At 45.4% G+C, this 27,242-nt stretch overlaps 1 protein-coding gene across 1 annotated transcript in view; it reads right to left on the bottom strand.

Annotated features, from left to right (window-relative positions):
* The window catches only part of LOC139266002 (mediator of RNA polymerase II transcription subunit 12-like protein), a 799,024-nt gene that overhangs the window by 255,284 nt on the left and 516,498 nt on the right, over positions 1 to 27,242 (bottom strand). The window contains exons 16-17 of the mRNA XM_070883728.1: positions 2,270 to 2,414; positions 1,785 to 1,903 (exon numbers count right to left, since the gene is read on the bottom strand). Coding sequence (XP_070739829.1) covers positions 1,785 to 1,903; positions 2,270 to 2,414 — 264 coding nt within the window. The remainder of the gene's footprint in view (positions 1 to 1,784; positions 1,904 to 2,269; positions 2,415 to 27,242) is intronic.

Raw genomic sequence — 27,242 nt, 5'->3', positions numbered from 1 at the left:
CACCGCCCCCAACTTCCGCCCCTCAGTTGCCGTCAGCGGCGCGTTTCGGCCCCCTCAGGTGTAGTCACCGCTCCCATTTACACCGACTTCCGGATCAAAACAAAAATACAACAAAGAGGCGACCTGAACCGCAGCTGCGGTAACAACCATTGAAACGGGGTGGGACTGTCCCGTTTCGGGCAGGGGGCAATTTCTACCCACTTTGCCGTTTATATACTTGCCGCCCCAACATATCCGTATGCACGCAGATCCCAAAGGCCTAATCTGAAGTGAGAGTTCCTACACAACTTGTATTTATAGAGCACTTTTGACGTAGAAAAACGTCCCAAGGCGCTTCACAGGAGCGTTACAAAACAAAATTTGACACCGAGCCACAAAAGGAGATATTGGGACAGATGACCAAAAGCTTGGGCAAAGAGATAGGTTTTAAGGTGCGTCTTAAAATAGGAAAGTGAGGTGGAGACGCAGAAACGTTTAAGGGAGGGAATTTCAGAGCTTAGGGCCCAAGCAGCTGAAGGCACGGCCATCAATGGTTCAGCAATTAGAATCAGGGTTGCTTAAGAGGCCAGAATTAAAGGAGCCCAGATAGCTTGGGGGGTTGTGGGGCTGGAGGAGATTACCGAGATAGTGAGGGGCGAGGCCATGGAGGCATTTGAAAACAAGGATGAGAATTTTAAAACTGAGGCATTGCTTAACCAGGAGCCAATGTAGGTCAGTGAGCACAGGGGTGATGAGTGTGCGGGACTTGGTGCAAATTCGGACACTGGCACTGTGTTTTGGAGGACCTCTAGCTTACGTAGAGTAGAACGTAGGATGCCAGCCAGGAATTGCAAAGTGCCGCAGTACAGCGGGACCTGGGGGTACTTGTGCATGAAACACAAAAGGATAGTATGCAGGTACAGCAAGTGTTCAGGAAGGCCAATGGTATCTTGGCCTTTATTGCAAAGGGGATGGAGTATAAAAGCAGGGAAGTCTTGCTACAGCTATATAAGGTATTGCTGAGGCCACACCTGGAAAACTGCGTGCAGTTTTGGTTTCCATCTTTACGAAAGGATATAGTTGCTTTGGAGGCAGTTCAGAGAAGGTTCACTCGGTTGATTCCGGAGATGAGGGGGTTGACTTATGAGGAAAGGTTGAGTAGGTGGGGCCTCTACTCATTGGAATTCAGAAGAATGAGAGGTGATCTTATCAAAATGTATAAGATTATGAGGGAGCTTGACCAGGTGGATGCAGAGAGGATGTTTCCACTGATGGGGGAGACTAGAAATAGAGGGCGTGATCTTAGAATAAGGGGCCGCCCATTTAAAACTGAGATGAGGAGGAATTTTTTCTCTCAGAGGGTTATGAATCTGTGGAATTTGGTGCCTCAGAGAGCTGTGGAAGCTGGGACATTGATTAAATTTAAGAAAGAAATAAGACAGTTTCTTGAGCGATAAGGGGATAAGGGGTTATGGGGAGCGGACAGGGAAGTGGAGCTGAGTCCATGATCAGATCAGCCATGATCTTATTGAATGGCGGAGCAGGCTCAAGGGGCCGTATGGCCTACTCCTATTCCTATTTCTTATTTTCTTATGAATAGTCAAGTCTAGAGGTAACAAAGGCATGGATGAGAGTATCAGCAACAGGTGAGCTGGGGCAAGGGCAGAGTCAGGCGAAGTTACAGAGGTGTAAATAGGCGGTCTTAGTTATGGGGCGGACATGTGGTCAGAAGCTCATGTCTGGGTCAAATACGCCCTGGCGTTAGTGGCACATGGCAATGGGAGCAGTAAACAGCACGCCCGCACCTGAGATGTCACCTGATGCTGGTCGAAATAGGACAGTTGTTGAAGTTTGGCAAAAATAGTCTCTAGCGTTAGAGGGGTTTCCTGTTTGGTCCTCTTCGATTTCTGTCCTTCATCACCAGCTGCAGAGACAGAAGACGATGGCAGCAAAACAAAGACATTAATAAACCAGCTCATTACTGTTGTGTCCTTAGATGCTCCAACAATGACTCCACAAGGCAGTGTGTTGTACTTGAACTGTAGTGACCTTAGTCCTTTATTAGTTAACTCCAGAGTGAGGATCACACCTGGTGGCTTGCCTTTTATACTAGGCCAGGCACACCTGTGCAGGTAACCTACGAGTCTCCCACTGCTGTGCCCTCTGGTGGCACACCTTGTGATAGTACCAAAGTAGCCATGTAGGATACACGATAGTTACATGCCGCAAAATATTATACAGTTCCATATGAAACTGTGGATGCTGTCCGTGTCAGTAGAACGCGACTCACCGGTTTCTGCTGTACTTTTCTTGTTCAGTATCTTCAGGATATCTTTGGTAATCTTCTTCAGCTGGTGCCGAGCCTCGTCCCTCTGTTTCCCCACTCCATATAGAAGAATCATTCGCTGATTGCACTCGTGACTCGATGTCTCGTCCTGCGATTAGTGAGCAGAACATGTCAACTAAATCCACAGAGCATTTCTGGTAACCAATACATTGGCATTTCATTTCCACTGCTAGCATTTCTGCGTGAACTTCCTCTGTGTGCAATTTTAGCAGGGTCAGTAAAGAGGATAAGCAGAGGACTGCAGAGGAAATTATGCCCCATAAGACAATGTCTAACAATAATCTCTTTCTGGGAGGTTGAAACTGGGACTAGATTGTTAACCAGATAGGTTGTACCTGGTAGGACAAAGCAGCCCACTTGATTGACACCCCATCTACCACCTTATTCACTCCCTCCACCACCGGTACACCGTGGCTGCAGTGTGTACCACCTGCACGGTGCGCTGCAGCAACTCGCCAAGACTTCTTCGGCAGCACCTCCCAAACCCGCGATCTCTGCCGCCTAGAAGGACAAGGGCAGCAGGCGCATGGGAACACCACCACCTCCACGTTCCCCTCCCAAGTCACACACACCATCCCGACTTGGAAATATATCGCCGTTCCATCACTGGCGCTGGGTCAAAATCCTGGAACTCCCTCCCTAACAGCATTGTGGGAGCACCTTCACCACACGGACTGCAGCGGTTCAAGGAGGCGGCTCACCACCAGCTTCTCAAGGGCAATCAGGGAGGGGCAATAAATGCCGGGCTTGCCAACGACGCCCACATCCCATGAACGAAGAAAATAAAATGGGGTAGAATAATGTAGCTGGGGGCTGATTAACAGAATGACCAACTCTGCAAATTTTCTGTGCTCTGTAACACAATAACAATAATGGCAACCAACATGGTTATTCTTAAATAAAAAAGGCCCATCTTTCCTCTCGAGTATCAGGGGAGGAGAGGGGAGGAGGTGTGGGAGGGTAGTGGGGAGGGTAGGGGAAGGGGGAAGGGCAGGAGGGGAGTGGAGGGGACGTGGAAGGGGGTGAGAGGTGGGGGATTCTATGCTCACAATGCGCTGAATATCAGGTTCCTAATTGCAGCTACGTTGTTGAGCAAGACTCACACAGCCGCCGCCGGATGCTTGGAGCAGGAAGGGAAGGAATGGGTGCAGCAACCAGTATTGCAGGCTGCACTCGCACCTCGTCGCCAGCAGTTACAGCGGCAGTGGTCTGGGAAGAGGTCACCTGTCCTATCGTCTCCTACAGAGGACAGTGCGCGACACTAGAGAGGGGGAAAATATTACAGGGCTATGGGGAAAAGAGCAGGGGAGTAGGTCTAATTGGATAACTCCACCAACGGGTCAAATGGCCTCCTTCTGTGCTGGATCATTCTATGATTCGATACCAAGAGGAACTGGAGAAAATATATGAAAGTAGCTACTTGTTCTGGCTACTGTATTTCGAACATGGGATCGAGCGATCTTTTCTTGTGATGTGGGCGTCACTGGCAAGGCTGGCATTAATTGCCATCCTTATTTGCCCTGAGAAAGTGGTGCTGAGCCTTCTTCGTGAACTAAAGCATTCTGTATTCAACTGCATGGTGTGGCACAGCTTTAACTAAAAAGCAAAACAGGTATCATTTCTCATAAAGAAAACCCTGTTCACTCAGTGCAGTGGACAAAAACAGAATGATTGTCGGCTTCTGCAAACTCAGAACCAGAGGCGACATGAGGAAACATTTTGTTACGCAGCGAGTTGTGATCTGGAATGCGCTAACTGAGAGCGGTGGCAGCAGATTGAACAGTAATATTCAACAGGGAATTGGATAAATACTCGAAGGGAAAAAAAACTGCAATGCTATGGAGAAAGAGCAGGGGAATGGGATAAATTGGATAGCTCTACCAAAAGAGCTGGCACAGACACGATGGGCTGAGCTGCCTCCACTGTGCAGTATCATTTTATGATATTTACTCCCAAACCCATGACCTCTACCACCTAGAAGGAGAAGGGCAGCAGGTGCATGGGAACACCATCACCTCCAAGTTCCCCTTTAGTCACACATCATTCTGACTTGGAAATATATCGGCTGTTCCTTCATCATCGCTGGGTCAAAATCCTCAAATTCCCTCCCTAACAGCACTGTGGGAGTACCTTCACCACACGGACTGCAGCGGTTCAAGGTGGCAGCTCACCACCACCTTCTCAAGGGCAATTAAGGATGGGCAATAAATGCTGGCTTTGGCAGCACCACCACTCAGTAGCAACGAAGCAAAATTCTCATGTCCCCTCGGGTTCTTTTACCAATTACCTTACATCTGTGTCCTCTGGTTACCGACCCTTCTGGAAACAGTTTCTCCTTATTTACTCTATCAAAACCTGTCATATTGTTGAACACCTCTATCAAATCTCCTCTTAACCTTCTCTGCTCGAAGGAGAACAACCCAGTCTCTTCACATAACTCAAGTCGCTTATCAATGGTGCCATTCTAGTATGACACACATTGCAAAGTGACTGTACCTGTATTGTGCGAGTGTGTGTATGGCATTTTCTACTAAAATGAGTGCATGTGGCTAGTCAGCGATTTCAGTTGGACAGCAAAGCTCCTCTACACTATCCTAACCCTTTCATTGATTGAAAAGAGTGAAAGTGCTTTGTGTGCAATTGCTTAACTTCCTTATCAGCCCAAGACAACTTAAAAATGCGGATGAGGTAAATTTGCGAATGAACAACCATTCCTCTTTCAGAATGAGGTAATGTCTGAACTATTTCAAGACGACTAAAATACATCTTAAACTAAAAAACCTCGGGCTTTATTAAAACAATGAGCGGAGTTCTGTTTTCTTTGCCTTTTTATGAGCCTGGAAACATGATTTATGGTCCCAATAACTACAATCAAGAGGTATATGTTAATCTTTTTAAAAATTGTCATTATACATTTAACAAAATGATGAATCACATTATGGTGTGACTCACAGCAGACACTGTAAATTTAAAATGTCAAGTGTTGTGTAACTCTACATTGAACTTGTTTTAGGGTTCATTTTAATCCAATAATGAATCAAAATAACAAATAGACTTTAAGGTTCAACCAACTTTATATACACATCATTCAGGAGATTATCTTCTAGCTACAAATGCCATCTTGCAGCTTGCCTGACCTAATCAGAATGTAACCAGTTGCCTAATTTATACAGGAGATACCGATAAGCGACGGTCTATAAATGCTCATAATAGTGTTCGATATTATGAGCCTATTATAAGGGACCACCTCTAATTACTTGAGCTCAAACCAATATTTAGCATCAACAATACAGGTTAAGTGAGTGGGCAATAAGGTGGCAGATGGAGTATAATGTGGGGAAGTGTGAGGTTATTCACTTTGGTTGTAAGAATAGAAAAACAGAATATTTTTAAATGGTGAGAAACTATTAAATGGTGATGCTGAGAGAGATTTAGTTGTCCTAATACAAGAGACACAGAGAGTTAGCATGCAAGTAATTAGGAAGGTAAATGGCATGTTGACCTTCATTGCTAGAGGGTTGGAGTAAGGAAGTCTTAATACAATTGTACAGGGCCTTGGTGAGACTACACCTGGTGTACTGTGCACAGTTCTGGTCTCCTTATCTAAGGAAGGTTCACTAGATTGATTCCTGGGATGAGAGGGTTGTCCTATGAGGAGAAATTGAGGAGATTGGGCCTCTATACTCTCTGGAGTTTAGAAGAATGAGGTGATCTCACTGAAACACAAGATTCTGAGAGGGATTGACAGGGTAGATGCTGAAAGGTTGTTTCCCCCGGCTGAGGAGTGTAGAACTGGGGGATATAGTCTCAGGATAATGGAATTGGCCATTTTGACTGAGATGAGGCGGAATTTCTTCACTCAGAGGGTTGTGATTCTTTAGAATTCTCTGTCCCGGAGGGCTGTGGATGTTCATTCAGTATATTCAAGGCTGAGATAAGATCGTTTTTTGGACTCTAGTGGAATCAAGGGATGTGGGAATAGGGCAGGAAATTGGAGTCGAGATCAAAGATCAGCCATGATCTTACTGAATGGTGGAGCGGCTCGAGGGGCCGTATGGCTGACTCCTGCTCCTAGTTCTTATATTCTTATACTGAAGTAGGGGAATCTCTATAAATGTGCTGGGGAACTACAGCACTTGATAATATTTCACATTGGTACTTTATTTTCCTCCAGATTTGAATAGAAGGAGACCATTCAGTCCATCGTGCCTTTGTCGGCTCCCTGAAAGTCAATTAATCTCACTCCCCCACTTTTTCTCATCGCCCAGAAAATGAATCCTTTATACATATATATCCATTCCCTTTTGAAGATTATGATTGAATCTGCTTCCACCACCCTTTCAGGCAGTGTATTCCAGATCATCATAACTCACTGCGTAAAATTAAAATCTCATCTCCCATTGGGCTATTTTGTTTAAAAAATATTTTAGTTTAAAAAAAACCTTCAAATTACAACACCCAGCATGAGCACTTTAGTAAAAATAGAACACATGGGGACATTTCGAGGGTAAACCTCAGAAATAACAAAGCCAGCAAAATCCAACTTCTATACAGGAATAAATAAAAGATTTGTATTTATTTAGCACCTTTCACGACCTCAGGGCCTCGCAAAGCACTTCACAGCCAAGAAATTACTTTTTGGAGTGTAGTCACTATTGTAATGTGGGAAACGCGGCAGCCAAGTTGCACACAGCAAGGTCCCACAAACGGCCAAGTGATGATGACCAGATCATCTGTTTCTGTGGTGTTGCTTCAGGGTTAAATATTGGCCAGGACTTACAGTGGGAATTCAGTGATAAGTAATACCGAGTGTGTGTTTTTATCAAACTGAAATTTCACTTGGTTTTCTAACTGTAAAGCTGCAAGTCATTTGGTAATTAACTGTCAATCAACTGTAAGTTGGTTAGTGACTAGGTTTTAGCTCGACCATGTGTGGCTGGGGGTTGACTGACTAGTTTCAACTGGTGTATATCTGAAAAGTATTTATAAGTGAGAATATCTGCAAAAGTAGGGAGTGAGCTAGGTAAATTAACTTCGAACTGAATGAGTTGCAGAGTGAAGATAGTAAAACGGGAATTTGGTGAGAGTGGGAATCCAGTGGTAATAGTGGGTAAGTAATATTGAAAGTGTGTTTTTACAAAACTGAAATTTAACTTGGTTTTCTAACCTTAACACTGCAAGCCAGTGGGTGATTAACTGTCAATCGACTGTAATTAGGTCATCACCTAATTAGATGGTTAGGTTTAAATTAGATATTGGCACAGAATCTACTGCCAAAGTGATAACGGCGGGTTTAATGGCATCGCCGTTATTACTGTGTCAATAGCCCAGCAACTTGTGGCGAGGAAGGGATACCCCGTGAGTTGCGAATCTCCGCAAGTTGCTGCTGATTAGCGCCTCTCCGCCATTAGCCTCGTGAAAACAGCAGCTCGCCCTCAGCCTCCCCATGAGTTTCATGACAGTTGCTGCATTTGCGCATTGATCACCCATTAAATTCGCTGCAGAGCAGCAGGGCTGCTACTCAACAGCTCAAGCACCTTTTTAATGAGGAGGTTTCTGTTCCTGCTATGCCAATCAACCGCTCCAGCCCAGAAAGGGAGCAATTTAAACTGTGAAGTCTCATTCCTACGGGTGATAAATTGTTGTTGGAGATTTTTAACATTTAAACTTTCCTTTCTGTCTTTTTTCTGTTCTCTCTCTCTCTCCCTCTTAATCCAAACTTTATTTCTCTCTCTTTATTTCTCTTTCTGTGCTGTATGAGTCTATGATCCTCTGCCACTTGAAAGGATGTAAAATTCACAAGAACCCCCCCCCCCCGAGTGTTTGGGCTCATTCGAAAGAAAATTCAATTTGGGACTATCTACCGAAAAGTTTGAAATCCTAAAGTGCTTATGGAAGAAACTATGAACTTTAATCGAATTTTGGACTTTTAAAAGACAAATTCAAGGCAGTGGGCGGGCCTAGGGAACACAAGAAGCCCACTTGATTATTAGGATTGTCTGGGTGTTGGGACTAAGTTAACTTGTCTGGAGAAATGGGTATTTGAGAATCCTTCTCCACAAGAGATATTAACATTACAACAAATAACCCAGAGATAGCCAACCATCAACCTGAATCTGGAGAACCATTCCAGCATATACATCACAAAGATCCAGCCTGTATGCAAAAACCAAGCACAAAAGGACATTGCGATTACCAAGCTAATATTTCCAACAGGAAATAGATTTAGAAAATCAACCCACCCAAAGCATATTAAATTTTAACGAGCCTGCCAAAATATTACAAAGAGTCAAGCCCGCCAAATTTAAACAAAGAATTCTGAACTGATTTGGCGCCAAGATTAGAACCACTCAAACCATATAACTGGCCCCCTGTTTTCAACAGAGGGTATGACATACTTTGCCAGACAACCGAGACCACGCTTGTGTCATCAAGAAGGGAAAGAAACCAACGTGACATTTGTAAACTAACTTCTCCAGTCTCAAAGTCCTGAAGTCCAGAAGGAAGAACATCACCATCGCGGCAGCGACCAACCACAACCAACGTGGTCCTAACGAAAAACCACCGGGATCGACAAACTGGAAACAAAGCTCCAACAGGATGAAACCGAAGAATCGAAAGTTTCCACTCTACAATCTAAGGCCTGACTACCAACAGGTGAAGCATTACCTAAAGAAACTTTGAACCCATTTCTAACGAAGAAAACCGGGTACTTACCCCATAGATCCAAAACACGCCTTACCGCATTAGCGGACTCAACCCAACTGAAGATTGCGCAGCAAGAAGTCTTCTGCGACGTTCGGGATACGGCAAGCAGAACCTACAGAATTCAACGAACCCTGAAATTGCGAAGTACCACTAACTGACCAGAAAGGATTGGTAAGAATAGTCCCAGCCTGCCCTGGAATCTAACCTAGCTAGAATTAGGTATTGGGAGGTGGGAGGTGTAATTTTACTGTACCCCCTTTGAATGTATAATGTATTGTTTTTTTTTATTAGAGTAATTATAAGTTTGACATTGTATTTTCATGACGTCAAGAAAATACAAAGTTCTTTTGCACCAAACCAGTTGTCCTTTGCACTTTGTCACATCATCCCCCAAATAAATCCAGAGTCTAGAACCCAAGGGAGTGGGAGCGATTCGAACCGCTCAAGTCGGTCAGAAGTGAACCTGACCCTCGGGACCACCCCCTTACACACACTGTCCATCAATGCAAGACCCGCCCGTCCTTTATACCAATGGTCAGCATTAACCATTGCACAGTTAGAATGTAGCCACAGGTTGCAAAAAAGTCACATCCAACTCATCAACAACAACTTGTATTTATACAGCGCCTTTACATAGTCCCAAGGCTCTTCACAGGAAAGTTATAAAACAAAATATGACACCCAGCTACATAAGAACATATTAGGGCAGTTGAGCAAAAGCTTGGTCAAAGAGGTAGGTTTTAAGGAGCGTCTTAAAGGAGGAAAGAGAGGCAGAGAGGTTTAGGGAGGGAATTCCAGACCTTAGGGCCCTGGCAGCTGAAGGCACGGCCATCAATGGTGGAGTGATTAAAACTGGGGATGCTCAAGAGGTCAAAATTAGAAGGGCGCAGATATCTCGGAAGGTTGTGAGGCTGGAGGAGATTACAGAGAAGGGGGTTAGACTGGATAACCTTCCTTATTTACAGAGAAGGTGCTTGAACGGTAATTGCACATGTGGTGCCTGTGTATTGCCCAGCAATTAACCATTTATTGCAACATGCTAAATATCCTACATAACACCATCTCGATTTCAAAATTCTCATCCTTGTTTACAAATCACTCCATGGCCTTGCCTTGCCCCTCTCCATCTCTGTAATCTTTTTCAGCCTCATAACCCCACAAGATGTCTGCGCTCCTCTAATTCTGGCCTCTTGAACATCCCTGATTATAATCGCTCAACCATTGGTGGCCAAGCCTTCAGCTGTTTGGGCCCCAAGCTCTGGAACTCCCTCCCGAAACCTCTCCGCCTCTTTACTTCTCTTTCCTCCTTTAAGACGCTCCTTAAAACCTACCTCTTTAACCAAGCTTTTGGTCATCTGCCTTAATTTCTTCTTTTGTGGCTCGGTGTCAAATTTATCTGTTTGTCTGTAACACTATTGTGAAGCGCCTTTGGACATTTTACTACGTCAATGGCGCTATATAAATAAAAGTTATGTTTGCCTACATAACAACAGTCACTGCACTCCAAGAGTAATTCAATCCACGTGAAACATTTTGAGACCTTTTGAAGAGATGTGATCAGGTGCTATATAAATGCAAGTCTTTATTTTCCTTACTCTCACAGTGTAGGTGACCTCACTCATTTCCAATGCTAAGAACTACAACTGCTCCTGAAAATAAAGTCAATGAACAAAATAATAAAAAAATGGCACCAACAACCCTTCCATAATTTGTACAATGCGGGCAGTTTCAAGGCTCCAATTCCCCATCAAAGTTTTCGGTGAATGTGATATATTAGCAGGCTCCATCATCTGAACACTTCAATGAGATTATTGCCTTGCAATTGCTCCCAGATAGAAGTAATTCCCCATAATTCATTGTGAAATGACATGATAAAAAGTTACACTATCTTTTCAACAAGTCTTTGGGAAACAGGAAGTTATTTTTTTTCTGTACATCGAAACATGGTGACACAAACCCCATGTTGAAATAACTTAGTCACAAAATTATTATTGCATTGCTTACTCGAGCAGCATCAAATTGAGATACAAATATAGGCTCAAGGAACTAAACGTATTTTCACTTGCAAAAGACTGAGCAGCAGCGTGGTACAGCTCTGTCATAATTACCAAAGGTTGAAGTAAGCAAACTGTCTAACTTGAGAAATGAAAGAAAGACTTACATTTATATGGCGCCTTTCTCAACCACCGATTGTCCCAAAGTGCCTTACAGCCAATGAAGAACTTTTGAAATGCAGTCACTGTTGCAATGTTGGAAATGCAGCAGCCAATTTGCACACAGCAAGCTCCCACAAACACCAATGTGATAATCGCTAGATAATCTGTTTTAGTAATGTTAATTGAGGGATAAATATTGGCGAAGGCACTGGGGTAACTCCCCTACTGTTCTGTGCAACAGTGCCGCCTGAGAGAGCAGACAGGGCCCTTGGTTTAAAATCTCATCTGAAAGACGGCACCTCCGACAGTACAGCACTCCCTCAGTATTGCACTGGAATGTCAGCCAAGAGTTTTGTGCTCAAGTTTCTAGAGTGGGACTTGAACCCACAACCTCCTGACTCAGAGGCAAGAGTGCTGCCCACTGAGTCACAGCTGATACTCTGAGAATAGGACAAATACAAAATTAACAGTCGCATGTCAACTAACAGACCGGCAAAAGATTTTTTTCGTCCCTTATAGAATAGTTGTCATGTGGAACAGACTCCCAGAGAAGATCATTACTTTGGGACAAATTGGCACTGTTGAAAGGGGGCTGGTTATATAGGGAGGATCGATATAGGTTGGAAAAGGTATTTGGGAGTTTGTGATATTAATAGTACTGTTCGATTTTTTTTTGTTACCCAGGGAAGTTTCCTTAAAGGAGGCCCAGTTAGATTATTTACAGACTTTGGATGGAGGAGGGTTATTGGGCAGAAAACCCTTTTCTCACTCAGATATTTTAATATTCTGAAATAGTTATATCAACTCCTCCAAGTTCAAGGAACCGAAATTGTCCCCCTCCTTTAGCTCCATTACCGCCTCTAAGAGGTGGAAATGGAACGGAGAGGCCTTAGCGACCGGGGGCAGATGGATGGGCCGACCTTCCGATATTGTCCCCGGGCCGGGAGCGGCGGGAACGGGTTTCCGCGCCACCCTGTTCTACCGTCCATCGGGCACGCCAACCGGCGGTGATCCCCTTTCCACCCCCCCCCCCCCCCCCACCCCGGGAAATTGCCCCACGGGAGCAGCGCTGCTGCTGGTCGGTGTCACCAACAGCTTTCCCTGGCGGGAAGCTGTGTGAGGCCGGGCGGCACGTCTGCTCTTAAAGGGGAGGTCACGCTGCCGGCGACTCCATTTTATTCTCATTGGCACTGACTCAGAGGTCGGCCCGACAATGTTCGCCCCACGGGTTCGTCCGGGCCGCCAACAGGCAGCCCGTCACCCCCTCTGAGGTACTCGAAACCCTTCCTGGTGGCCCAGTGGGCCAAACTAAGCTTAATGAAGAGCTCGCAGCGTCCCTCCCCTTTAACTGAAGGGCAGGGACGTTGTGACGTGTCAGCGCGATGCTGATGACTCCTTGCATCAGCTGACCCAACCGACCGGCACTTCCACCCCGACTGGGAAAAAAAACCTAACGGATTGGGGCGGAAAAAAATATTAAAAGAATGGTGAGTGTGCCTACACTTAGTCAGGAGGCAATTTTGGCCCCAAGACTCTATTAAAGGTGCAATCTGGAAGCGGCCAACATAAATTAAATAAACTGGATGAAGAATATGCATCCTTTTATAGGGTCCTTCTAAATTCCTATATTCACTGGAATTTAGAAGAATGAGAGGGGATCTCATAGAAACATATAAAATTCTGACGGGATTGGACGGGTTAGATGCAAGAAGAATGTTCCTGATGTTGGGGAAGTCCAGAACCAGGGGTCACAATCTAAGGATAAGGGGTAAGCCATTTAGGACCGAGATGAGGAGAAACTTCTTCACTCAGAGAGTCGTTAACCTGTGGAATTCCCTACCACAGAAAGTTGTTGAGGGCAAGTTCGTTAAGGGAGTTAGGTGTAGCCCTTATGGCTAAAGGGAACAAGAGGTATGGAGAGACAGCAGGAATGGGGTACTGAAGTTGCATGATCAGCCCTGATTATATTGAATGGTGGTGCAGACTCAAAGGGCCGAATGGCCTACTCCTGCACCTAATTTCTATGTTTCTATGTCCTTAACTCTTTCAATGGTACCTCATGCAAAGATGAATTGGAACCAAATGTTATCAACATCTTAATGATGAAACCTGATCTAATTTTCCAACACAATGATGGAGTTTGATGAAACTCATATCATTATGATGTGTGTTTGGTGGCAAATAAATCAGAAATGCTTGGCAAGTTCTTTTTCAGTGTTCCTATATAAAATCATTTAGTTTCCTGAGAGAGTTATATTCCTCGAAAGATACTCCTGGATATACAGTATTATAATGCGGGATGAAGTGGTCTTCGCGTGACCAACTGCACAATGAATTATTGTGGCAGGAAGTGTACAGAATGTGTGGGTAAATATGTGACTTGGTCCGTTTAATATCGAGTACAACTGAAGAAAACCTCAGACTTATTTTTGGATGTGGTTTCGCAATATACTGATGAACTGTCTGCAATACATTTACTCAGCTGCAAAATTATGGTAAGAGCTGAGTTCTAGGAAATAACAAATGCAATAGTCTCGTGTTCTGGATTTGAAAATATGCTTTAAATTAATTTCAGTTAACGAATAATAAAAGTGTCTATTCCACGCTGCACGATATGTGACAGCACTCGTCGTGCATCCTGTTGATGTGGCTTTTAGCAGTGCGCAACTTGCAATAGAAAGGAGACTTGCATTTATATCGCGCCTTTCACGACCACCGGATGTCTCAAAGTGCTTTAGAGCCAATGAAGTACTTTTGGAGTGCAGTCAGTGTTGTAATGTGAGAAACGCGGCAGCCAATTTGCGCACAGCAAGCTCCCACAAACAGCAATGTGATCATGACCAGACAATCTGTTTGTTATCTTGATTGAGGTATAAATATTGGCCAGGACACCAGGGATAACTCCCCTGCTTTTCTTCGAAATAGTGCCATGGGATCTTTTACATCCACCTGAGAGCGCAAACGGGGCCTCGGTTTAACGTCTCATCAGAAAGACAGCACCTCCGACAGTGCAGCCCTCAATACTGAACTCGAGTGCCAGTCTCGATTTATGTGCTCAAGTCTCTGGAGTGGGACTTGAACCCACAACCTTCTGACTCAGAGGCAAGAGCGCTACCCACTGAGCAACAGCTGACACAATGTTTAAGAACCTTCTCACCCTCACAGTAGGGTCAATCAACATAATTAAATAATACACGTTTATAATTTTAAAAGCTTCAAAGGTTCAAATAATGGTCAAAGTTCACTGCAGAGAGACCAATTAATTTGCTTTGAGGCGATGCAAAATGCAGCGGTCACAATGGAAATGACACAATGCCATATATTTTGTATTTAGAGATATCACTGAATAAACAGCAAGGGGTTATGGGGAGTGGGCGGGGAAGTGGAGCTGAGTCCATGATCAGATCCGCCATGATCTTATTGAATGGCGGAGTAGGCTCGATTGGCCGTATGGCCTACTCCTGTTCCTATTTCTTATTTTTTTATTAATGTTCTTATGTTCTTATTAATTCCCATGTTGCAAGACACTGGCGTACCATCCATCCATAACCACAAATTTACCTGCATACCAGATTTGCTTAGCGACATCACTTTCCTGCGGAGTCAGAAGGCCATGGGTTCAAGCCCCACAGTAGCACAATCTAGGCTAGCACCTCTATGCTGGACTGAGAGACAGTGTTCCCTGTAATCTCTTTCTCGGGTGTGCCGCCCATTTAAGGGACTGCGCGGCCCATGCAGACTTCCGTGCAGGCGTGGTTTTTCAATTGAGAAACCATCAAGCGGCCTGCATGGGAGCTTCAGACAGCGGCGGGGCTGAGGGAGTGCTGCATTGTTGGAGGCGCTGTTTCAGATACAAATCATACAAAAAAAATGCAGGGAAAGACCAGCTGGTCTATCCTGGCATGGCGTAAACTCTGCACACCATCACCCCTATCCGTGTACCCTCCATCTTCCCCACCCCTCCCCCCCCCCCCACCCGCAATGCAATCTCTTGGATGAGGTAAAGAGAGAGAGGAAAAATACGTAGGTGAATTTTTTTTAAACCCTTGGAAATTCAACATTTATCTAAATTAAGAGACATTTTCCAGCCTTCCCTCACATCTACATCTGTCTGCAATCTGTTCTTCTCATCCGTGACCTGGCAGACAGTTCCACGTTTCATCCAGATCATTGATAAAGATGATGAACAGCAAGAGACTCAACATTGTTTCGTTGCAGGTCTCCACGAATGACCACAGCCCACTCAGAACCACCGCTATTAATAACCTTCTGTTTATGCAAATGCAATCAGCTCCTCCATCCTGCCCCAAAACTGCCTCATCTGTCTGTTCAAATGGACGCAAAAGATCCCATGGCGCTATTTGAAGATCATGGTACCCTTGCTGATGCGAAACACCGGAACAAGGGGGCCAAGTTTCGGCCTGAGTTGCTCCTGTTTTTTTGGAGCAACTGGTTTAGAATGGAGTATCTTAGAAATTTGAATTCTTGGCATTTAGTTTGCTCCAGTTCTAGTCAGTTAGAACAGTTTCAGTTTGGAACAGAATTTTCTTTTCAAAAGGGGATGTGTCCGGCCACTTACAGCTGTTTTCAAAGTTTCGTGAGTGAAAACTTACTCCAAACTAACTTAGAATGGAGTAAGTGAAGATTTTTGTACGTTCACTTTAGAAAATCAGGCGTAGGTTACAAATTAGGCATAGGGAATGGGGAGTGGGGTTTAAAGGGAAGTTTAAAAACATTAAACACTTCAGTTTTACAAATAAAGAGCCATCATCAATAATAAATGATAAATACATCAATAAATCAACCAATAAATCAATCAAAAAAAATTAATAAAAAAAAAAATTAAAAATCAATAAAAAAAACATTTTCTACTTACCGACTGCAGCACCGGGAGTCCTCCAACAGCATGCTGGGACGGCCCCCCCAGTGTGTCTCTGTCAGTGTCTCTATCTCTCTGTCTGTCTGTCAGTGTCTCTATCTCTCTGTCTGTCTGTGTCTCTCACTCTCTGTCTGTCAGTGTCTGTGTTTCTGACAGCGAGGGGAGCGGGAGAAGGGGGTGGGTGGGGAGAGGGAGAGGAAGGAGCAGGGAGGGACAGGAAGGAGGAGGGAGGTAGAGGGAGGTGGAGGGGGGGGAGGAGGAGGGTGGGATGGGGGGGGAGGAGGAGAGATGGGGCGATGAGAAGGGGGGAGGAGAAGGGGAGAAGGGGGAGGGGAGAAGGGGGGAGGGGGTGGGAGGAGGAGGTGGGGAGAGGAGAAGGGGAGAAGGGGGGAGGAGGAGAGAGGAAAATGGGGGCGAGGAGAGGAGGGGCGAGGAGAATGGGGGTGAGGAGAATGGGGGTGAGGAGAAGGGGGGAGGAGAAGGGGGGAGGAGAAGGAGGGAGGAGAAGGGGGGGGAGAAGGGGGGAGGAGGGGGGAGGAGGGAGGAGAAAGGGAGGAGGGAGGAGAAGGGAGAGAGGGGTAGGAGGGAAAGAGGGGGGAGGGAGGGGTAGAAGGGAGAGAGAAGGGAGGGAGGGGGAGAAGGGGGAGAAGGGAGAGGTGGGAGGGAGGGAAGGAGAGAGGAGGGAGGGAGGGAAGATGAGAGGGAGAGAGGGAGGGAGAGAGGGAGGAGGGAGGGAAGGAGAGGGGAGGGAGGAGGGGGAGAGAGGAGGGAATAGAGGGAGAGAGGAGGGGAGAGAGGAGGGAGAGAAGGAGGCTGAAAGGCCAGGCCCCAAGACTGCGGGCTGGATTTACAGGTAGGTGGCGTCGGGTCTCGTGGAGGGGGGGGGGGTGGGGTCGCGGAGGTCTTGGGGGCAGGGGGGGAAGAGTCCCGGAGGTCCGGGGGGTAGGGGGGGGGAGAAAAGAGAGTCGCGGAGGTCCGGGGGGGGGCACGGGGGTTGGGTCGGGGGGGAGTGGAGGTCGGGTCGCCGGGGCGGGTGGGGAAGAGTGGGGGTCGGGTCGGGTGGGAGGAGCCTTATGCACGCAGCCCCAGTGAGGCCATTCGGCCAGGGCTCGGGGCTGCGTGCTTCGGGCCCCTCCCACAGTTTTGGCCGCCTGGAGCTATTGCACATGCGCGCCCACTGTAGCGCACATGTGCAGAGGTCCCGGCACTGTTTTCAGCGCAGGGACCTGGCTCCGCCCCCCACAGCTCGTGCTGCGCCGCACCCAGCTCCAGAGGACCTGCAGGGAGCCGGAGAATAGGTGAGTTTTTTTTAGGCGCACTTTGTGGCGCGAAAAACGGGCCTGGCGCGGCCCGAAACTTGGGCCCAAGGTGTTGGAAGCACAGCTGTTAAACACGTGGAAGCGAACACACGGAAGGGAACATGTGTAAGTGCGAGCTGGTGCAGGAGGGCAACGGCAGTGAAGAGTGACGTCAGCAAGGTCCAGGTCGGTGATTGGAGCATGGGCAGATACAGCAGGAGCGGCGAGATCGGGGCGAAGGAGCGGCAAGAGATTGTGGAGGAATGTGATCGGGGACCAGGGGAAGCGCGAGTTCGGGGCCAGTGACCCAGGGGCAGCACGGGCCAGCCCACACTGCGAGGAGTATTCGGAATAAGGTGGATGAATTAACTGCGCAGATAGCAGTTCACGGGTATGATGTCATTGGCATCACGGAGACATGGCTCCAGGGTGACCAAGGCTGGGAACTTAACATCCAGGGGTATTCAACATTGAGGAAGGATAGACAGAAAGGAAAAGGAGGTAGGGTGGCGTTGCTGGTTAAAGGGGCAATTAATGCAATAGTAAGGAGGGACATTAGCCTGGATGATGTGGAATCAGTATGGGTGGAGCTGCGGAATTCCTAAGGGCAGAAAACGCTAGTGGGAATTGTGTACAGACCACCAAACAGTAGTAGTGAGGTTGGGGACAGCATCAAACAAGAAACAAGGGATGTGTGCAATAAAGGTACAGCAGTTATCATGGGCGACTTTAATCTACATGTTGATTGGGCTAACCAAACTGGTGGCAATGCGGTGGAGGAGGATTTCTTGGAGTATATTAGGGATGGTTTTCTAGACCAATATGTCGAGGAACCAACTAGAGAGCTGGCCATCCTAGTCTGGGTGATGTGTAATGAGAAGGGACTAATTAGCAATCTTGTTGTGCGAGGCTCCTTGGGGAAGAATGAACATAATATGGCAGAATTCTTTATTAAGATGGAGAGTGACATAGTTAATTCGGAAACTAGGGTCCTGAATTTAAGGAAAGGTAACTTCGACGATATGAGGCGTTAATTGGCTAGAATAGACTGGCAAAGGTTACTTAAAGGGTTGACGGTGGATAAGCAATGGCAAACATTTAAAGATCACATGGATGAACTTCAACAATTGTACATCCCTGTCTGGAGTAAAAATAAAACGGGGAAGGTGGCTCAACCATGGCTAACAAGGGAAATTAAGGATAGTGTTAAAGCCAAGGAAGAAGCATATAAATTGGCTAGAAAAAGCAACAAACCTGAGGACTGGGAGAAATTTAGAATTCAACAGAGGAAGACTAAGGGTTTAATTAAGAGGGGAAAAATAGAGTACGAGAGGAAGCTTGCAGGGAACATAAAAACTGACTCCAAAAGCTTCTATAAATATGTGAAGAGAAAAAGATTAGTGAAGACAAACGTAGGTCCCTTGCAGTCGGATTCAGGTGTATTTATAATGGCGAATAAAGAAGTGGCATACAAATTGAACAAATACATCAGTTCTGTCTTCACGAAGGAAGACACAAATAATCTTCTGATTATACTAGGGGACAGTAGGTCTAGTGAGAAGGAGGAACTGAAGGATATCCTTATTAGGCGGGAAATTGTGTTAGGGAAATTGATGGGATTGAAGGCCGATAAATCCCCGGGGCCTGATAGTCTGCATCCCAGAATACTTAAGGAAGTGGCCTTAGAAATAGTGGATGCATTAGTGATCATTTTCCAACAGTCTATCGACTCTGCATCAGTTCCTATGGACTGGAGGGTAGCTAATGTAACACCACTTTTTAAAAAAGGAGGGAGAGAGGAAATGGTAATTATAGACCGGTTAGCCTGACATCAGTAGTGGGGAAAATGTTGGAATCAATTATTAAAGATGAAATAGCAGCGCATTTGGAAAGCAGTGACAGGATCGGTCCAAGTCAACATGGATTTATGAAAGGGAAATCAAGCTTGACAAATCTTCTACAATTTTTTGAGGATGTAACTAGTAGAGTGGACAAGGGAGAACTAGCGAATGTGCTGTATTTGGACTTTCAATATACTTTTGACAAGGTCCCACACAAGAGATTGATAAGCAAAATTAAAGCACGTGGTCTTGGGGGTAATGTACTGACGTGGATAGAGAACTGGTTGGCAGACAGGAAGCAAAGACTCGGGATAAACGGGTCCTTTTCAGAATGGCAGGCAGTGACTTGTGGGGTGCCGCAGGGCTCAGTGCTGGAACCCCAGCTATTTACAATATACATCAATAATTTAGATGAAGGAATTGAGTGCAATATCTCCAAGTTTGCGGATGACACTAAACGAGGTGGTGGTGTGAGCTGTGAGGGGGATGCTAAGAGGCTGCATGGTGACTTGGACAGGTTAGGTGAGTGGGCAAATTCATGGCAGATGCAGTATAATGTGGATAAATGTGAGGTTATCCATTTTGGGGGCAAAAACACGAAGGCAGATTATCTGGATGGTGGCAGATTTGGAAAAGGGGAGATGCAACGAGTCCTGGGTGTCATGGTTCATCAGTCACTGAAAGTGGGCATGCAGGTACAGCAGGCGGTGAAGGCGGCAAATGGTACGTTGGCTTTCATAGCTAGGAGATTTGAGTATAGGAGCAGGGAGGTCTTACTGCAGTTGTACAGGGCCTAGTGAGGCCTCACCTGGAATATAGTGTTCAGTTTTGGTCTCCTAATCTGAGGAAGGACGTTCTTGCTATTGAGGGAGTGCAGCGAAGGTTTGCCAGACTGATTCCAGGGATGGCTGGACTGTCATATGAGGAGAGACTGGATCAACTGGGCCTTTATTCACTGGAGTTTAGAAGGTTGAGAGGGGATCTCATAGAAACATATAAGATTCTGATGGGACTGGACAGGTTAGATGTGGGAAGAATGTTCCCGATGTTGGGGAAGTCCAGAACCAGGGGACTTAGTCTTAGGATAAGGGGTAGGCCATTTAAGACTGAGATGAGGAGAAACTTCTTCACTCAGAGAGTTGTTAACCTATGGAATTCCCTGCCGCAGTGAGTTGTTGATGCTAATTCATTGGATATATTCAAGAGGGAGTTAGATATGGCCCTTATGGCTAAGGGGATCAAGGGGTATGGGGAGAAAGCAGGATAGGGGTACTGAGGGAATGATCAGCCATGATCTTATTGAATGGCGGTGCAGGCTCGAAGGGCCGAATGGCCTACTCCTGCACCTTTTTTCTATGTTTCTATGTATGCGCACTAGGTCTGTGCAGCAGAGCTGGTCTCCAGTCGTCTTGGGTAATCCTTGCCACTGGACCAAGACCTAGCTCTGTCAAGCCCATGTGGTAGCTGGTGTGCAACGGCCTACACGCGTTAAAAAAATCAATGTACAGGCATCTTCACCCTTGAGGATGTAATTCAGGTTCTTCATTGAAACACCTGTGAACTCATCCTTTTTTTTGGCATGGAAGCAAGTCATCCTCGTTTCGAGGGACCGTCTATGATGATAAGCGCTGATCTGACTCCACTTTCTAGTTCCCAGCTACCTAGCCTTTGGCCCTCCATTCATCACAGTACCTCGGCTGCTCTCAACCAGCTTAACCCCTCCTTTGTATCTACCTTTGACATGCAAAATGGCTGCCGCTTGGCTGGCAGCTCCAGAAAAAGCTCTGGAGCTTTTCACTGCTATCCATGGGAATCTCCAGCCATCCTCTGCCCTTTCTCTCCCAAATCTCCTCACTTCCACTGTTCAAGCTCCACAAGCTTCATCAGTTGGTGCATTTTAAAGAAAAAACTTGCATTTATATAGCGCCTTTCACGACCATCAGATGTCTCAATGAAGTACTTTTGGAGTGTAGTCACTGTCACTGTTGTAAGGTAGGAAACGCGGCAGCCAATTTACACACAGCAAGCTTCCACACACAGCAATGTGATAATGACCAGATAATCTGTTTTTGTTACCTTGGTTGAGGGATAAATATTGGCCAGGACACCAGGAATAACTGCCCTGCTCCTCAGAATGTGCCATGGGATCTTTTATGTCCACCTCTCAATATTACTCTCAATACCTTCATTTAAATCATTGATGTATATTGTAAATAGCTAGGGTCCCAGCACTGAGCCCTGCGGCACCCCACTAGTCACTGCCTGCCACTCTGAAAAGGACCCGTTTATCCCGACTCTCTGCATCCTATCTGCCAACCAGATCTCTATCCACGTGTGCTTTAAATTTGCACACCAATCTCTTGTGCGAGACCTTGTCAAAAGTCTTTTGAAAGTCCAAATACACCACAACCACTGTCCACTCTACCAGTTACATCCTCAAAAAATTCTAGAAGATTTGTCAAGCATGATTTCCCTTTCATAAATCCATGCTGACTTGGACCGATCCTGTCACTGCTTTCCAAATGCGCTGCTATTTCATCTTTAATAATTGATTCTAACATTTTCCTCACTATTGATGTCAGGCTAACCGGTCTATAATTACCTGTTTTCTCTCTCCTTCCTTTTTTAAAGAGTGGTGTTACATTAGCTGCCCTCCAGTCCATAGGAACTGATCCAGAGTTGCTAGACTGTTGGAAAATGATCACCAATGCATCCACTATTTCTAGGGCCACTTCCTTAAGTACTCTGGAATGTAGACTAGCAGGCCCTGGGGATTTATTGGCCTTCAATCCCATCAATTTCCCTAACACAATTTCCCGCCTAATAAGGATTTCCTTCAGTTCCTCCTTCTCATTAGACCCTCGGTCCCCTAGTATTTCTGGAACGTTATTTGTGGCTTCCTTCGTGAAGACAGAACCAAAGTATTTGTTCAATTGGTCTGCCATTTCTTTGTTCCCATTATAAATTCATCTGATTCTGACTACCAATCAAGCGGGCTGCTTTGTCCTGGATAGCGTCGAGCTTCTTGAGCGTTGTTGGAGCTGCAGCCATCCAGGCAAGTGGAGAGTATTCCATCACACTCCTGACTTGTGGTTTGTAGATGGTGGAAAGGCTTTGGAGAGTCAGGAGTTGAGACACTCGCCGCAGAATTCCCAGCCTCTGACCTGCTCTTGTTGCCACAGTATTTATGTGGCTGGTTCAGTTAAGTTTCTGGTCAATGGTGACTCTCCCAGGATGTTGATGTTGGGAGATTCGGCGATGGTGATGCCGTTGAATGTCAAGAGGCAGTGATTAGACTCTCACTTGTTGCAGATAGTCATAGCCTGACACTTGTGTGGCGTGATCAGCCCAAACCTGAATAGCAAATCAAACACTAAATATGCTTTACAATACATGGCTTGCCACTGGTCGAGTATTTGGGCACTTGCTATGGATTTGCAGTCAGCTGTGGACCTTCAGGAAGACAAGAACATATGAAATAGGAGCAGGAGTAGGCCATTTGGCCACTTGAGCCTGCTCCGGCATTCAATAAGATCATGGCTGATCTGATCTTGGCCTCGACTCCACTTCCCCGTCCGCTCCCCATAACCCTTCACTCCCTTATCATTCAAAAATCTGTCTATTTCCGCCTTAAATATATTCAATGTCCCAGCCTCCACAGCTCTATGGGGTAGAGAATTCCACAGATTCGTGACCCTCAGAGAAGATATTCCTCCTCATCTCAGTTTTAAATGGACGACCCCTTATTTTGAAACTACATCCCCTAGTTCCAGATTCCCCCATGAGGGGAAACATCCTCTCTGCATCTACCCTGTCAACCCCCCCTCAGAATCTTATATGTTTCAATAAGATCAGACCTTAATCTTCTAAACTCCAATGAGTATTGGCCCAACCTGCTCAACCTATCTTTATATGCCAAACCCTTCATCTCAGGAATCAACCTAGTGAACCTTCTCTGAACTGCCTCCAATGTAAGTATATTTTTCCTTAAATAAGAAGACCAAAACTGTGCAGTATACTCCAGGTGTGGTCTTACCAACGCCCCGTACTTTTGTACTCCATCCCCCTTGCAATAAAGGCCATCATTCCATTTGCCTTCCTGATTACTTGCGGTACCTGCGTGCTAACTTTGTGCGTTTCATGTACAAGGACATCCCTCTGTGCTGCAACATTTTGTAATCTCTCCCCATTTACATAATAATTTGCTTTTTTATTTTTCCTACCAAAGTGGGTAACCTCACATTTTCCCACATTAAACTCCATCTGCCAAATGTTTGCCCACTCACTTCGTCTGTCTATATCCCTTTGCAGAATCTTTACGTCCTCCTCACAACTTGCACTCACACCTATCTTTGTATCAGCAAATTTACACTCGGTCCCTTCATCCAAGTCATCAATATATATTGTAAATAGTAGAGGCATCAGGACGGTTCCCTGTGGCGTCCCACTAGTTGTTTGCCAACCGGAAAATGACCCATTTATCAAGACTCTCTGTTAGCCAATCCTCTATCCACGCTAATATATTACATAAGAATATAAGAAATAGGAACAGGAATAAGGCCCCTCGAGCCTGCTCCACCATTTAATAAGATCATGGCTGATCTGATCATGGACTCGGGTCCACTTCCCTGCCCGCTCCCCATAACCCCTTATCATTTAAGAAACTGTCTATTTCTGTCTTAAATTTATTCAATGTCCCAGTTTCCACAGATCTCTGATGCAGTGAATTCCACAGATTTACAACCCTCAGAGAAGAAATTTCTCCTCATCTCAATTTTAAATGGGCGGCCCCTTATTCTAAGATTATGCCCTCTAATTCTATTCTTCCCTATGAGCGGAAACACCCGCTCTGCATCCACCTTGTCAAGCCCCCTCTGTAATGCATGTAGCTCCACACTGTGGACTCCTGTGGCATTGCAGCCAGTGCTGTTTATAATAAAGGGATCAGGTCACCTGACTGGGGACTTCTGGAAGATTCTGCCATCTTAAGGCTGTGTGTGCTGTGAGCTCCCTAGAAATATCACACCCTCGTAATCTTATACGTTTCGATAAGATCACCTCTCATTCTTTTGAATTCCAATGAGTAGCGGCCCAACCTACTCAATCTTTCCTCATAAGTCAACCCCCTCATCTCTGGAATTAACCTAGTGAACACCTTCTCTGAAGTATCGCCTTTTGTAAATATGGAAACCAAACTGCACGTAGTATTCCAGGTGTAACCCCAACCTCAAACTCTTATCTTGTGCAGTAACCTTTTATGTGGCACCTTATCGAATGCTTTCTGGAAATCCAAATACACATCTACTGGTTCCCTTTTATCCACCCTGCTCGTTACATCCTCAAAGAATTCCAGCAAATTTGTCAAACAAGATTTCCCTTTCATAAAACCATGCTGACGCTGCTTGATAGCATTATGATTTTCTAAATGTCCTGCTACTACTTCCGTAGTGATGGGTTCCAGCAATTTCCCAATGACAGATGTTAGGCTAACTATTCTATAGTTTCCTGCTTTCTGTCTCCCTACTTTCTTAAAAAGGGGTGTTACGTTTGCGGTTTTCCAGTCCGCTGGGACCTCTTCAGAATCCAAGGAATTTTGGTAGATTGCATCCAATGCATCCACTATCTCTGCAGCCACTTTTGAGACCCTAGGGTGCAGGCTATCAGGTCCAGGGGACTTGTCCACCTTTAGTCCCATTTGTTTGCCTAGTACTTTTTCTCTGGTAATAGTGATTGTTTTAAATCCTCCCCCCCCCCCAATAGCCCCTTGATTATCAATTACTGGGATGCTTTTAGTGTCTTCGGCCGTGAAGACCAATACAAAATATTTGTTCAATGTCTCTGTCCTTTCCCTATTTTCAGTTATTAATTCCCCAGTCTCATCCTCTCGGGGACCAACATTCACTTTAGCTAGTCTCTTCCTTTTTATGTACCAGTAGAAGCTCTACAGGAAGAGAATTAAAGAGCTCAATGTTTTAATCAGTATTACATCGGGAACAGAAAAATTAACACAAAATTCAGGAAGAAGACAAGAGAGAATGATCTAATTAGCAAGTTTATAGAAGTCAGTTCACTTGGTGATATTTTCAGAATTTATAAACAAATTTCAACTGGTCAATGGTCCACGCTCAGGGATCGAACACAACATGAGGAAATTATGATGATCTGAGTTACACAATCAGAGCAGGAAAGCAGAAGTTATGATGAAGCACACAACTAGCAAGATAATAGGTTTTCGTCTCAAAGATTAAAATAGGCACCATCTCCCCAGATGGACGAGGAGCTCTTTCTCAAACACTTCCCGTTAAGCAAACACTTGCTCTCTTGGGACATAACAAAGGTCATACTGTTTGACACTTCCAACGACCTCATCCAGTGGAAATACAAAGAAGGTAATGGAGTTAAATCTTTATCCACAGAAGCCAGAGAGAGATTAGTAGATGCATTTTCAGTTGAGTGGAAGGACTAACAATGTGTAAATGGATGGTATAGCTTGTGAATTACAGAAGTAAAAGCCAAGCAGTCGTTTGGTAGGTTGTTTTTAATCTTTATCTGTAGCTACTTGTCAGTTTTGTATGTAGATAACGCAAGTGACTTCAACCACTTAGTTGCTTAATCAAATTATTGTTTCCAGTTCCAAGACATCTCTTTTGCTTGTAAATTATCTATCTTCCCTTATTTTATCTGATCAATTTTCTATGTTTGATTCGTAAATGATTCAGTGCAACCAGAGTATTCGGAGAGAAAATATTTGTCTTCAAAATGATATTGTAAGCATCTTCTATTTTCTACACATTGTACACATAACTTTCACAGTTACTGCTGTAGTACATCTTCCCATTTCCTTCTCACTTGTTGTTTCTTCTGCTTACTCATGTAATCTCGGGGGTTTTCACAACGACAACAGTGACAAGAGCCCATTGATAAACATCCAAAATCATTGCGTGCAGTCACTTCCTTGTGCTCTTTTGCCGATCTCAAAACTCACAAAAACACACAACACAGTTCAATAAAAACAGGTTTAAGTCATAGCCTTATACCAATGGTCTATATGTCTACCTCGTTTGGGACATTTGTACTTTTAAGGCAGTTTTGTACTGAAAATATTTTTTTTAAAGCCAGAGTCTTTCGGATGAGATGTTAAAACCGAGGCCCCATTTGCTCTCTCAGGTGGACGCAAAAGATCCCATGGCATTATTTCGAAGAGGAGCAGGGGAGTTATTCCCGTTGTCTTGGCCAATATTTATCTCTCAATCTACGTCACTAAAATACCGATGGTCTGGTCAGTAGCATACTGCTGTTTGTGGGAGCTTGCTGTGCGCAAATTGGCTGCCGCATTTCCTACATTACAACAGTGACTACACTTCAAAAAGTACTTCATTGGCTGCAAAGTGCTTTGGTGGTTGTGAAAGGTGCTATAGAAATGCACGTCCTTCTTTCTGTGAAGCCTCTTAAAAATTGGACCCATAAACACGAAGATTTAGTTGCAATTCTGAAGACTATGGGGTCATGTTGTTCATCACTAATTTTAGCTGCAAAAGTGTGCACCGTGACCTCCTGTGCTCCCAGAGCCACAGAGCAGTCACATACCTCACTTCAGCAGGTGTTGCTGGTGGAGGCTCACCTTCCCAATGACACCCTGTGGCATCACAATGAGATGTGAATGCCTGTCCATCTTGCAGGAAAATTCTTCAGGAGCATCCCAATCACAGCCTGTCATGCTTTAAAAGGAAGACTTGCATTTATACGCCGCCTTTCATGACCTCAGGATTTCCCAAAGCACTTTATAGTCAACTTTGTTGACATGTAGTCATTGTTTCTCTGTGGGGAACGCGGCAGCTTGCAAAACGGTGTGACTTGGTGATGAGGAGCCAACGATGCCTGTTTGGCCGTGCATGCCAAGAGTGCAACAACTATTTCTGCAGACTCGAGAATAGCCCGTCTTCTCAGGGTTCCCGTGGAGGGGAAGCCCTCCCCCTGCGCCACCACCCGCTGCAAGGACACCAGCAGCAGCCATGCAGTGTCCAGCATGCACAG

The sequence above is a fragment of the Pristiophorus japonicus genome, chromosome 6 (genome assembly GCF_044704955.1).
Source record: "Pristiophorus japonicus isolate sPriJap1 chromosome 6, sPriJap1.hap1, whole genome shotgun sequence".
NCBI classification, from domain to species: domain Eukaryota; kingdom Metazoa; phylum Chordata; class Chondrichthyes; family Pristiophoridae; genus Pristiophorus; species Pristiophorus japonicus.
The sequence above is the reverse complement of the archived record's forward strand: the minus strand, read 5'-3'. Positions and strand labels throughout refer to the sequence as shown.